This window comes from Mustela nivalis (genome assembly GCF_964662115.1).
Source record: "Mustela nivalis genome assembly, chromosome: 10".
NCBI classification, from domain to species: domain Eukaryota; kingdom Metazoa; phylum Chordata; class Mammalia; order Carnivora; family Mustelidae; genus Mustela; species Mustela nivalis.
Window position 1 is genome coordinate 42,145,626 of NC_139029.1, and position 11,677 is coordinate 42,157,302.

At 51.0% G+C, this 11,677-nt stretch overlaps 1 protein-coding gene across 1 annotated transcript; it reads right to left on the reverse strand.

Annotated features, from left to right (window-relative positions):
- Positions 1 to 2,249: 2,249 nt before the first annotated feature.
- On the reverse strand, positions 2,250 to 11,449 carry PARS2 (prolyl-tRNA synthetase 2, mitochondrial). The gene is made up of 3 exons (XM_082688541.1): positions 11,397 to 11,449; positions 5,116 to 7,388; positions 2,250 to 4,896 (listed from the first exon to the last, which is right to left on the reverse strand). The coding sequence occupies exon 2, from the start codon at positions 7,358 to 7,360 to the stop codon at positions 5,933 to 5,935; it is 1,428 nt and encodes a 475-aa protein (XP_082544667.1). The 5' UTR covers positions 7,361 to 7,388; positions 11,397 to 11,449; the 3' UTR covers positions 2,250 to 4,896; positions 5,116 to 5,932.
- Between the last annotated feature and the right edge of the window lie 228 nt (positions 11,450 to 11,677).

The window sequence follows — 11,677 nt, forward strand, 5'->3', positions numbered from 1 at the left end:
TCTGCCTCCTCTTCTGTGTTTTTATTCCATTTACTTTACAAATATTTAACCCAATTGGCACCAACCAACAGCAAGGCCTCCAAGGCCTCTGCCCTCAAGGTCACTGTTGAGTAGATAGATGTCAGAAATCTCACCTTGAACTGGAAACTGCTCCAAAGAAGAGAAATAGAGCCACAACAAGCAAGTCCTCACCCCTGCTTGGAGCCCTTGGTGGCTCTCCCTTCCCTCAACATTCTTGGTGTGGCACTCAGGGCCCTTCAAGGTCTGGTCCCTAACTGCCCCTAAGGTTTCCTCTCTCCAACCTTAGCCCAGCCATCCCAGACACATTCCATTCAGCTGTGGGGCAGGAGGGTGCAGTGGCCTAAGCACACCTCTAGAGCCAAGATATCGGCCTTCCAATTCCAGCCCTGCAACACATTAGCTGATGGCCTCAGGCCCTGTGCCTCAGTTTCCTTATGTGCAAAACAAACAGCATAATAGCACCTCCCTCATGCAGGTGCTGTGGGAATTGTATGAATTAATCCATGTGACATCCATGGAACAGCTTGCCTCAAACTAAGCTCTCAATATAGGACACATTTTTAATTCTCCAATCCTGCCATGTTCTTGGCTGTGGACACTGCTCCCTCTGCCTGGAGCATTCTTACTTTCACTTGTACCTTTGCCTCCACCCCCCAGGTCTTCCTCCCTTTCCTGTTTAACATCCAGTCCTTAACCAGGCCTGCTGCCTTCTCCGGGAAGCCTTCCTGGTCCCATCCCACATGTCCCATGACAACCATTACCACACTTGCCACACTGCATTTTAATTTTCTGCTTACTGGATGATTCCTCCCCCTTCTTTGTAAACTGAGTCAGGGACCCTGAACTGTGCACTTCTGTACTGCCAGCACGTAGCACAGCACCTGCTCAGCACATAGCAGGTACACACAAGTAATCACTGAAGGCCCAAAGGAAGGGGTGTGAGTTCTAAGTGGATTAAGGGTGGAAGCCACCACACATGATGGATACAGGCCATGAAGTTGGGAGAGGGACCAGGAAAGGGTGGTGAGTATGGGCTGAAGGACCCCCAAGCAAAGGCAAGGAGCACATTCGAGGGGGCGAGCGTAGCGGCCTGGCTCACTAACAACACCGGCCACCTACTGAGCACTGAGGGCGCGCCAGCATTCTAGGGTGCTTTATGTGGACTGGCTTACCCTGCCTGGGAGCAGGAAAGTAGTTTACAGTAGTACCATTTTACTGACAAGGAAAGTGGTACAGAGGGTAACTTGCCCAAAGTTAGCTAGCTAGTGAAAAGTAGAGCCAGGATTTGGATTCATGACTCCCCTCAGCCCTTCAGGAGATCTCTGTAACAAGACTGGGTCTCTGTCTTTGAAGAACTGGGGTGAGACCCAGTGGCCCTTGCCTGTTCACTCCAGTGCTGTGGTACAGTACCCTGCTGTGGTACAGTCTTGACATTCAGTGTCCTGCAATGTCCTCAAACTGTCAGCCTGCGCAGAGTCTAGTCTGCCAGAGCCCGCAGATGACTCCCCATAGCACTCGACACCTTGCCAGTAGGGCTCCTGTCAGCCCACAAGCTTTCTGGCTGAGGCTGGGTGACAAGTTCTTCCCTTACAAATGGCATGTCCCCAGTCACCATTAACCAGTAAGTGCTTCGTCCTCACTCTCCTGGCCTACAGTTTTATTTCGCCAAGACCAACTAGGCTTTAACCCTGGAAGCTCATTAGCAGCCTCAGGGGTTGGCTTAATAGGAGTGGATAGCATCCCTGCACCAAAGTGGTACCTGAACGGAGACCCTAAAAAGATACCACCCCATTCTGCTGGCCCACGCACACCCCCCGACTACATACAAAGGGCTAACTGGCCTAGTATAAGGGCAGCTGCCACTTACCCTGCTGTGAGCCTGACACCATTGTCCCTGTTTTACTGAGGAAGCATCTCACACAAGGTCATGTAGCTATCAAGTGGCCTAGACAGTCTGACCAGCGTCTAAGGTGGGTCATTACGATATAAGTCATTAAGTGCATCTTGATTTTTTTCAAGTATATCCTGAGTTTGCAATAACAACATAAAAATATTTCCCATTTTCCACAGTATAAAACCTTTCCTGATTCTAAAAACAAAACCTTACATGCCCTTGGATGCATAGTAATCCATTCTAAAAAGCTTTCTGGCATCCTGGTGTAGAAATGATGGTGGGAACTCTGTGAAGTTCCCTGGCACTCAAATAGTTAAATGACAATTTCAACAGATTTCTGTAAAATGCCTTTATTGATAGCCCAGCAGGTGTTTCTTCCATTAAAACACAGAATATTAATGGAGCCCTTGATTTACATTCTAGGCTTGATTTACACAGTGGTTTTGTTATGCACCAGCTTTTGTCCCCAAGTATTAATTCTGCTAAATATTTCCTGGCCAGTTGCTTCTAGATCTCCCCAAGGAATGAGCAATGATAATACATCCTATGCCTGTTATTTTGCCAGCATTCCCCTTTCATCAGTATGGCAAGAGGTAACATTGGCAAATTCCACCAAATAGGAGAGAGCAAGTAAGGTACATGGTCTGAATATTTCTTTCCTCTAAGGAGATGGAGCCATTCTATAGGCGTCACTTAGTTCTTGCATGTGGCCCTCCGCAGGAAGGTTATAAAGCATCACATCAAGAAAACTAGATGCAGGTCTTGAGATATGTTACCAGCAGACCCCGAGCTCCCCGTGGTGGCCTTTCCTAAGTCGTCCGGTTTATGAAGGATGTGTTTCCTGAGTGCACCGGGTTAAGCATTTCACTTAAGTGAATGCAGGCAACCCCCTGGGAAGTGCACTGCCATGAACGCATCTTACAGATGAAGCTGAGATGCATAAAGGGCAAGTAATTTGTCTAAGGTCACATCCCTGGCAAGTGGCAGTGGATCTAGGATTATGTCTCTTCCAGGTTCTGATCTTCCCACCATAGCGTACTGACCCTGGCTTCTTAGAAGACACCCTGGCTTAGTCATCAGGACACGTGGATTTCCGTTCAGCTTGCCCTTGGGCCAGTCACTGTACTCCCTGTATTTCTCTCCCTTGGAAAATAAAGGATGGTACCTATTTCACATGTCCAAGGCTTTTGTAGTCCAGAGGCCGATCTGGCACAGACATCTCTTGCAACAAGATCAACCAGAGGTAGCCTGATTTAGGGACAAAGCTCTTGGCCTGCAATCAGGTGTTCTGCCAGTCAGATGGTGTGCGGCAGGTTAATTCCCACTCCAGGCCTGCTTCCCATCTGTGAAATGAGGGGTGGACAGGCGGGGCTCCAAGTCCTCCTGTTCTAAACTTCCATGATTCTGTATCATCCTCGAATTATTCTGTAACTTGCACATTTATGAAGATTTTAAAGTTAATTGGTTCTCTATTCCTGAAATCTGATTTTTTTTTAAAGACTTTATTTATTTGACAGACAGAGATCACAAGCAGGCAAAGAGGCAGGCAGAGATAGAGGGGGAAGCAGGCTCCCTGCCAAGCAGAGAGCCCAATGTGGGGCTCGATCCCAGGACCCTGGGATCATGACCTGAGCTGAAGGCAGAGGCTCAACCCACTGAGCCACCCAGGCGCCCCCTGAAATCTGATTTTTTAAAGTGCTTACATTAGGCTAGCTTTCCAACTTCCATAAATCAGCTGATGGAGCACAAATTCACAATTACAAAAAGGGGAGTGGGAGGTAGAGGCTTCCTGTTATGGAACGAACAGGACACAGGGATAAAAGGTACAGCACAGGGAATATAGTCAATGGTATTATAATAGTGTAGGGTGACAGATGGGAGCTACACTGTGAGTATCGCTTAAAGTACAGTTACTCAATCACTGTGTTACATACCTAAATGAATGTAACTCCATGTATCAACCAAACATCAGTAAGAATTAATTAAATATTTAAAAATATTTAAATGCCAATTTGTACAAATTCTAAGTGCTTGTCTATTTGAGGCTAATTTGATTAGATAGACATAAATAATTCAGTTTTATTTAGTGAAAGTACTTTTGTCTTGGTGGAGGCCATGCAGTTGTAATGAGAATGGAATCAGTGTTGGTCAGTCTTAGGATGTTGGCTCTGATACTTTGGAGCTGTACACCCTCGAGTAAGGTGCTTCAGGTGCCTCTTCCGTAAAAACAGCACCCACCTTGCACAGTTTAGAGTACGAAAATGATACACGACAGTGCCTCACAGCACAGTGGTATGTGGCAGGCCCTGAACAAATAAATGAGCAAATCGTTAAAAGCAGAGAGCTCCCATCAGTCCGATAATGTACAGAGCAAATGACTCAAAACTCTCAGCCACAAAGCCGCTCAGGGACGGCCCAGGCCTGGGAACCGTGAATCAACTCTGCACAGGCACTTCAGAATCATTTACAGAGCTTTAAAATGCACAACACCCACGCCACACCCAGACCCTAACCTGAACTGGGTGGGACCAAAGTGCAGCCCAGGGGAAGGTCCCTGATTTATAATCCAGCCTTTCTAGGTTTGCTCTTGGAATGCACATCTCCTGGCCCAAATGCCAGGCCCAGAGCACCACTGGTAGGCCTGGGGCCCATCAGCACTTGGCATGTACATCAACAAACCTGATGGTGTGCGCTTGGGCGTAGATTACTCGAGCAGTAACAGCAGTAGCGGTAAACTGCTGGGACGCTGTTTGACAAGTGGGACAACTGGCTAAGACAAGAATTGCAGTATGCTGGGATGGCTCAAGTCTGATCCTAGTTTTCCAGAGAATTCAGGCAGAGACCTTGATATGTGCCCCCTGGTGTGGCTTGAGGAGCAAACTCTGCTCCCAGGACAAGCTCACTGTGACACCTGAAGCCTGCTATCCCTCACATCTGGGGGAAGAAATGGTTTCAAACATATTCCCAGCCACCAAAGGTAGGCTTCTTTTTGTTTTGTTTTGTTTTGTTTTTTAAAGATTTTATTTATTTATCGGGGGGGGGGGGGGGGAGAGCGAGCACAGGCAGACAGAATGGCTGGCAGAGGCAGAGAGAGAAGCAGGCTCCCTTCCGAGCAAGGAGCCCGATGTGGGACTCGATCCCAGGACGCTGGGATCATGACCTGAGCCGAAGGCAGCTGCTTAACCAACTGAGCCACCCAGGCGTCCCTTCTTTTTGTTTTTGAGTGGAGTGTAGAAAGAGTAGAAGAAAGGACAGACGAGTCCCAGGTAGGAAGCCACTGCACAGTTAAAATGGCAGGTGTTACCACCATTCACTGACAGGCAAGGCTCATTCAGTCAACAGAACCTGATCTCTGTGCTATGCCGCCTCAATATGGCCAGGTCTCTGGAGGTGGTTTTTTGGTCCAGTAGCTAATTCTATCAACTTTCCATGTAGCTTAGACTATGGAAGATCAGAGGAACCAGATCTGCCTGTCGTGAACCTCTTATGAACCCACTGGTGACAGCTGTAAGGACTTTACAGATCTAGTTCCATTTTCTCATGTCACAGATGGGGAATCTGAGGCCCCAGCAGGGGAAGAGACATGTCCAGTGGGGGAGGGCTGGTGGGCCTGCTCTTCAAATGCATCAGGAGGCCAGGGGTCAGACTGCCGGAGCTGAGAGGGCCTTGGCCACTGGCCACCCTCACCCTCCGCATGGGAAACTTGGCCAAGAGAAGGGAAGTGACTCACTGAAGGGCCGAGAGGAGCAGCTCTTTCTTGCCCCTCTGCCTCCTCACCAGAAGAGAAGACAAATGGAAACTGGCAGCACGGCCAGCCCAGAGAATGGAATCACAGACCTGAAATACAGACAGTCTAAAAGGACTGGATAAAAGTCAGCTTCCCTAGCATGCTCCCTCCTTCCATGAGCTGCCTTGTTTCTAGAGAGACCCGCCCTGGGAGTGTAGGAAACGGCAGCCCGAGAGTGAAGAGAGTGAACACCGGAGGCTGCAGGATGGGGTGGGGGTGGCTCGGGGCTTTCAGACAACCTGCACTTGGCTCAGAAATTCCGTGACGCCCTCTCTGGTGAGGAAGACCACCTCACCAGTGTTCTGGCTCCAAACTTCAAAATGTGCCGGGTCCTCCAGGGCTCTTTTGCCTGCGATGATCACAAAAGGGTAGCCAAATTTGTTGGCATCTTTCAGTCTGTTTCCGATAGTCCGATGGGTCCTGTCGTCGAGCAGGACTTCCCCGCGGAGCTGCGGCAGCGTCTCCGTGATAAGGTCGTACAGGTGGCCTGCAAGCTCGGCGGCCGCCTCTTCCTTACTGCCCTTCTTTGGGGGAATGAGGCACACCTGATAAGGCGCCAGGAGCCCTGGCCAGCGAATGCAGTCCTCTGTGGACAGCACTTCGATGGCGGCGGCCAGGATCCGCGTCATGCCCAGGCCGTAGCAGCCCATCTCGGCCAGGCATGGCTTGCCCTGGGCGTCGGTGAACTGGGCGTTGAAAATGGAGGAGTATCTGGTGCCCAGGTGAAACGTGTGCCCCACCTCGATGCCTCTGGCCTCGGTGAGCGGGCCCCGGCAGGCCGGGCAGTCGGTGTGCGACATGCGCAACGTCTCCATGTTGGCCGAGAAGCCGCAGCCAGGACACACAGCAAACCGGTCCTCCCCGATGTCAGCCGGCAGCTGGAACTCGTGAGACGTGGTGCCCCCGATGCTGCCCACGTCCGCCTGCACCCTGACGCACTGCAGCCCCAGTCTGCGGAACAGGCTGCCATAGGCCTCGCCCACTAGGCCGTAGGTAAGCCGGGCGGCCTCTGGGGAGGCGTCGAAGCTGTACATGTCCTTCATGTAAAACTCCCGGCCGCGGAGAAGACCGAAGCGGGGCCTGGGCTCATCCCGAAACTTCCTTGTCACCTGGTACAGCAGGAATGGGAGCTGCTTGTAGGACACTGTCTTCTGGGAGGCGACCAGGGCTGTGATGGCTTCCTCATGAGTGGGTCCTAAGCAGTACTCCTTGCCGTGTCTGTCTCTGAGTCTTAGCAGCTCCTTGCCCATGAGGTCCCAGCGGCTGGTGGCTCGCCAGAGCTCCGCTGGGCTGAGGCTGGGCATGTTGACCTTCTGCCCCCCGATGGCCTGCATCTCCTGGTCGATCAGCCGCTCGAGCTTCTCCAGGGCGCGCACGGTATACGGCAGGAGGTGGTAACTGCCAGGGCCTGCCGGGTGGATCAGGCCCACCTGCAGCATCAGCCGCTGGCTCTTACACGTCAGGTCGCCAGACCTGCCCTCAAGAGACAACACCTGGTCTTCCCGAAGGTTCTGGGGCTGGAACATGCGAGACAGCACCAAACGCTTCCCTGTCTCGGGGTCACGGTGGTAAAACCTGTGAGGACCACACCCAGAGAGCTGGTGGCTGCAGGTGGCCAGGACAGGCAGTGCTCTGCATCTTGACAGCAGCCCTTTCATGACACCTGGCCCAGAGAAGCACTTGTGCCTGGAGAGAAATGAGCCATGCAGAGATAAGCGTTAACTGTGTCCTGACACCCAGACGAGACATAGCCGGATGAGTCTGGTCTCCAACACACTTCTGAGACAGCCACCGACTTTGCAGATGCAAACCCTTTCATTTCTAATTTTCTAGAAGATTCAGGTCCTACTTCTTTTTTAAAAAAAAATCAATATTCTCCCATTTATAAAAATATAACAGCATACTGTGGAGGGACACCACAGCATGGGATCACAAGGGCTCTGGAATCAGGCAGCCTGGGTTCCTGGCGTGCTTCTTGTTACTGCACCCTGTGTAGCTCAGGACGTGTGACCTAACCCCTCTGTGCTCAGTTTCCTCATGTGCTGAATGGTAATACAGCAGGACCACCCTTGCGGGTTTATTGTGGGGACTTAGAAGAGTTATACAAAGTTAATAGAATAGTATCTGGCACATTCTATGAGTACAATCCAGGCTATTGTTGCTATAGAAAACTGGGGGAAAAAACCAGAAAGAAATAAAAAAGAAAAGGAAATCAATTCCAGTCCCTCAGCCTGGTCATAACTGCTGCTGACGAGTCCTTGTCTCTTCTGCCCACACCCTCAGCCCGGTTCCTCCTTAAGTGTCTTGTGCCTCTTCCCTCCTCCTAGCACTCCCCACCAGGCCTCACGCTCATGACTTGGGAGTCAACATCTGCACTCCCTACATGTCTCTCAAGCTTCAGACCTACCTAGCCAACTGTATCCCGAGAGAATACACTGCACAGATACTCTAAATGCAGCACTGGGAAGGAGCTCAGCATCTTCCCCCCAAGCCCCGCCCCCCCCAGTGCAGCCTATCACTCTCCATGGCCCCAAAAGCCACCCTTTGCCCAAACCAGATGCCTGGGTCCATCCACTCTGCCCCCTCATGGCCCCCACGCAGCAGCCCTCTTGGCCCCGTCATTCCTGCCTCTTCGCTTGCTGTTCAGTCTGTCCCTCCTCCTCCCCACCTCCACAGGCTCCATCCATGCCACTGCCGTCTTCCCCCATGAGCCACTGCAACAGCCTCCCCTCTGGCTTCCAACCCACCTTCCTCCAATCCATTCTCCATGCTGCAGCCACAAGGGATGCATCCCTCATGGATGGTAACAGTGCTTTTCCTGAAGTCCAGTACAATGACTTCCTGCTGCCCTCAGAATCAGGTCTCAGCTTCTGACCCTTCCAGCGCACATTCGAGCTTATTGCTGGCCTTGTCAATAGCCCTTTCCCTGTTCCAGAATGGGCCATGCTCCCTCTTAAACACTCTGTGCCCCTTGCATACCAACACCGCTTATGCTCCCAGCCTCGGGATCCCCATCCTGTCCTCTAGGATGCCTTCCTTGCCCCACATCCCTGCCCAGAAGGCCAGCTTCTCCCACAGCAGCCCCTACTGATCACCCATCGCTCAGACTGACTGCTCAGATAGCCCGCTGCCTGTGCTCCCCTGGGTATGCAGCTCTGTGCGGCCAAGGACCCTATTGAGCGTGCTTGCCACTCGGCACAGAGCAGGGCTTTACTAGACACTGTCTGCTGAATGAGCACATGTGTTTCTCTAGGATTTCACAAAACACTCATATTCCTGATGGCAATACAGCATTTCATTAAGCATATCAGAAATGATTCTCCTACTACACAGAGTTGTCATTTTCTCTGTTACATACAATCTACAATGAACAGAAGGCTTTTGTTTGTGGTACATTTGGGAGAGATTCTCAGGAATGGAATTACTGGTCAACACATATGAACTCTTTTAAGGTTCCTGATTTATACTGCCAAGTTCAGTGAGAGCCTCTACCTTTCAGTATCTCCCATTACAAAGAGCTGCCCTGCCGTATGCGGACAATGGGTTATCCTCTCAGCTCCGGAGCCTGAAACCCTTGCTCGGCCCCCTCCAGCTCCCAGGGGCCTCGAGTCTTCCAGCTGGTCCCCTGCCATCTCAGGCAGCCTCATCCATTTCCCCCATGCATGGTACAAATATTACCATCTCCTACATGGCCTGTGGCCCGAGACAGGTTGCGATGCACTATCACAGAGCCCTAATGTGACTGACTGAAAACGTACACTTGGTTCCCATCTGACCTCCTCACTTACTTCAGGTCCCACTTCAGGCCAGTGGCTCACACCAAAAACTCCTTCCCCCTTGATTCCTCCTAAAGCAGACAGGTCTATCTCTGTCCGACCTTCCTCTCAAGTTCACCCCCTCCTTTCTGGCTTACTGCCTCTTCTGGGTTAGCTCCTCAAAAATGCTTGGTCCAATGCAGTAGCCCAGTGGTTGTGAAACTTAAGTGAGCATCAGAATCACCTGGATGTCTTATTAAAACTCTGATTGTGGAGCCTCAGGCCCAGAGTTTCTGATTCAGTAGGCCTGGGGAGTGGGCAGGGAAACTATAGTTCTAACAAGTTTCCAGGTGATGCTGATACTGTTGGTCCAGGGACTACACTGGGAAAAACATTATAAACTCCATGTGAGCAGTAACTGTGCTTGTATTATTCCAAGCTGCATCTGTAGCATTACACACGGTGCCTGCCCACAGGGGATACCCAATAAATGTCCATCAGTGACTGGATTGAATGACTCTTGAACCCTGTCTGTCCTGTCTCCAGATTACAGCTAAAAAGAAGTTTGTAATCTGTCTCCAGATTACAGCTAAAAGGTGATCCAATCACTCCCCTGCTTATAACCCATCAATGGCTCCCCATCATAATTTTCTCGAGATGGTATTTCCATAGAAAGCCTCTTCATATTTTGATCCTAACACATCTCTGTCAGCTTTTTATCCCATCACTCCCCTAACATGTCCCAAACTGCTCATCACTCCTGGAAGAGGCCAGCTTTACCCCAGCAACAGCAACATTCAAGCTCCTTATTGCAAGAAGCATCTCCAACCCCTCCAAAAAGAGAGAATCACTTCCTTCTCTGGGCCCCCATTGCACACACTTCTTCCTTGTTTACTGTTCTGGAATAATTTTCAAAAGTATCTCTGAGAAACTTCTGTGTGCCAGGCACTGGGAGTGAGCAATGCTTCACGTCCTAGTCCTCCATTAAACGAGGAGTTCGTGATGTTTTCTACATTGTCAGATTTCAGGGCCTAGCACAATGCCTAATATTTGCTGATCAAAGGTATTAGTGAACGAAAAGCAAAGCGATGGAGTACAATGCAACAATTATCTGGATAGTTTAAATAAGAGCCATAAGCCCTCTGCCTTCACCCCCAATGTGTCTCCATCCTCAGATCCCTCAGTTTACCTAGGCGGAAGATTAAGTACTATTTCAAAATTCTCAAGGTTATCTACAGACAATACCTCAAAAGCCGTATAGGAAATAACTTGTCCTGCACCTCACACTCTGGCAAAGAGCCTCTGAGTCATTCAGTCATTCAACAAATTTTTACAGAGCAGCTACCCAGGTCCTTGAGGCACAGGCCTCTTTTAAGGTTAACTCACAATGGCCCTGCAACCCCATCAGGAAAGCTGTGCGTAAAGCACTTCCAACAGCGCCCGGTATATAGGGAGCGCTACAGTGTTTGCAATCACGCTCAACTCACAGACGAGGTAAGCTCAAGGATGTGAGGTCACCTGACCAGCGACACTGCAGATGAGCACAGGGGCACACCTGGAAGGCTAGGTCCTCGCCTGCAAGTTCCACCGTTTCTGTCTGGGACCGTGTAGCATCAAAGCAATGGGGCTCCAGACCTGGTTCTACGAACCAGCTCGGCCTTCACTGGCTACGTGACCGTGGTCAAGTGACTTCAGTCTCCAGGCCTCAGTTTCCCCATACATAAAATGGGAAGGTTGGCCGGGCCACCAGGCGGTCCCAGAGGGTCTCTCCAGGGCTGGCTCTTCCGGAAACACCGTGACACTCACAAGACCCGAGGTCCACAGGGGAGAAAGGTCTGCGCTCGTGCTACAACAGACGAAACACACTATCCCAGAGTTCAGGTGTCTGCGACCCCGCCCCAAACCAAGGAGGGACGCACGTGCTGTCACCCACGCTCACCAACCGAAGTGCCAGTCAACGCTGTCCGCGCGCCCGCCACGCCGGCCCAGCGCGCCTGCGCTAAGGGGAATTGCCCGCCCCCAATCCCCGCCTCCTGCCTTTCTTGCCAATCACAAAGCCGTTCTCACGGAGACTAGCCCCACCCGACTCCGGACGCCTGTGAGAGGTTTTCCGGAAGTTTAGCTAAAGAGAAAGAACTCGGCTCTCCTTCACGACCATAGATTGGCTTGGTCAGCGTAGAGCAAATTACTGTTCCGGAAGTGCCCTCTAGGATTTAGGGA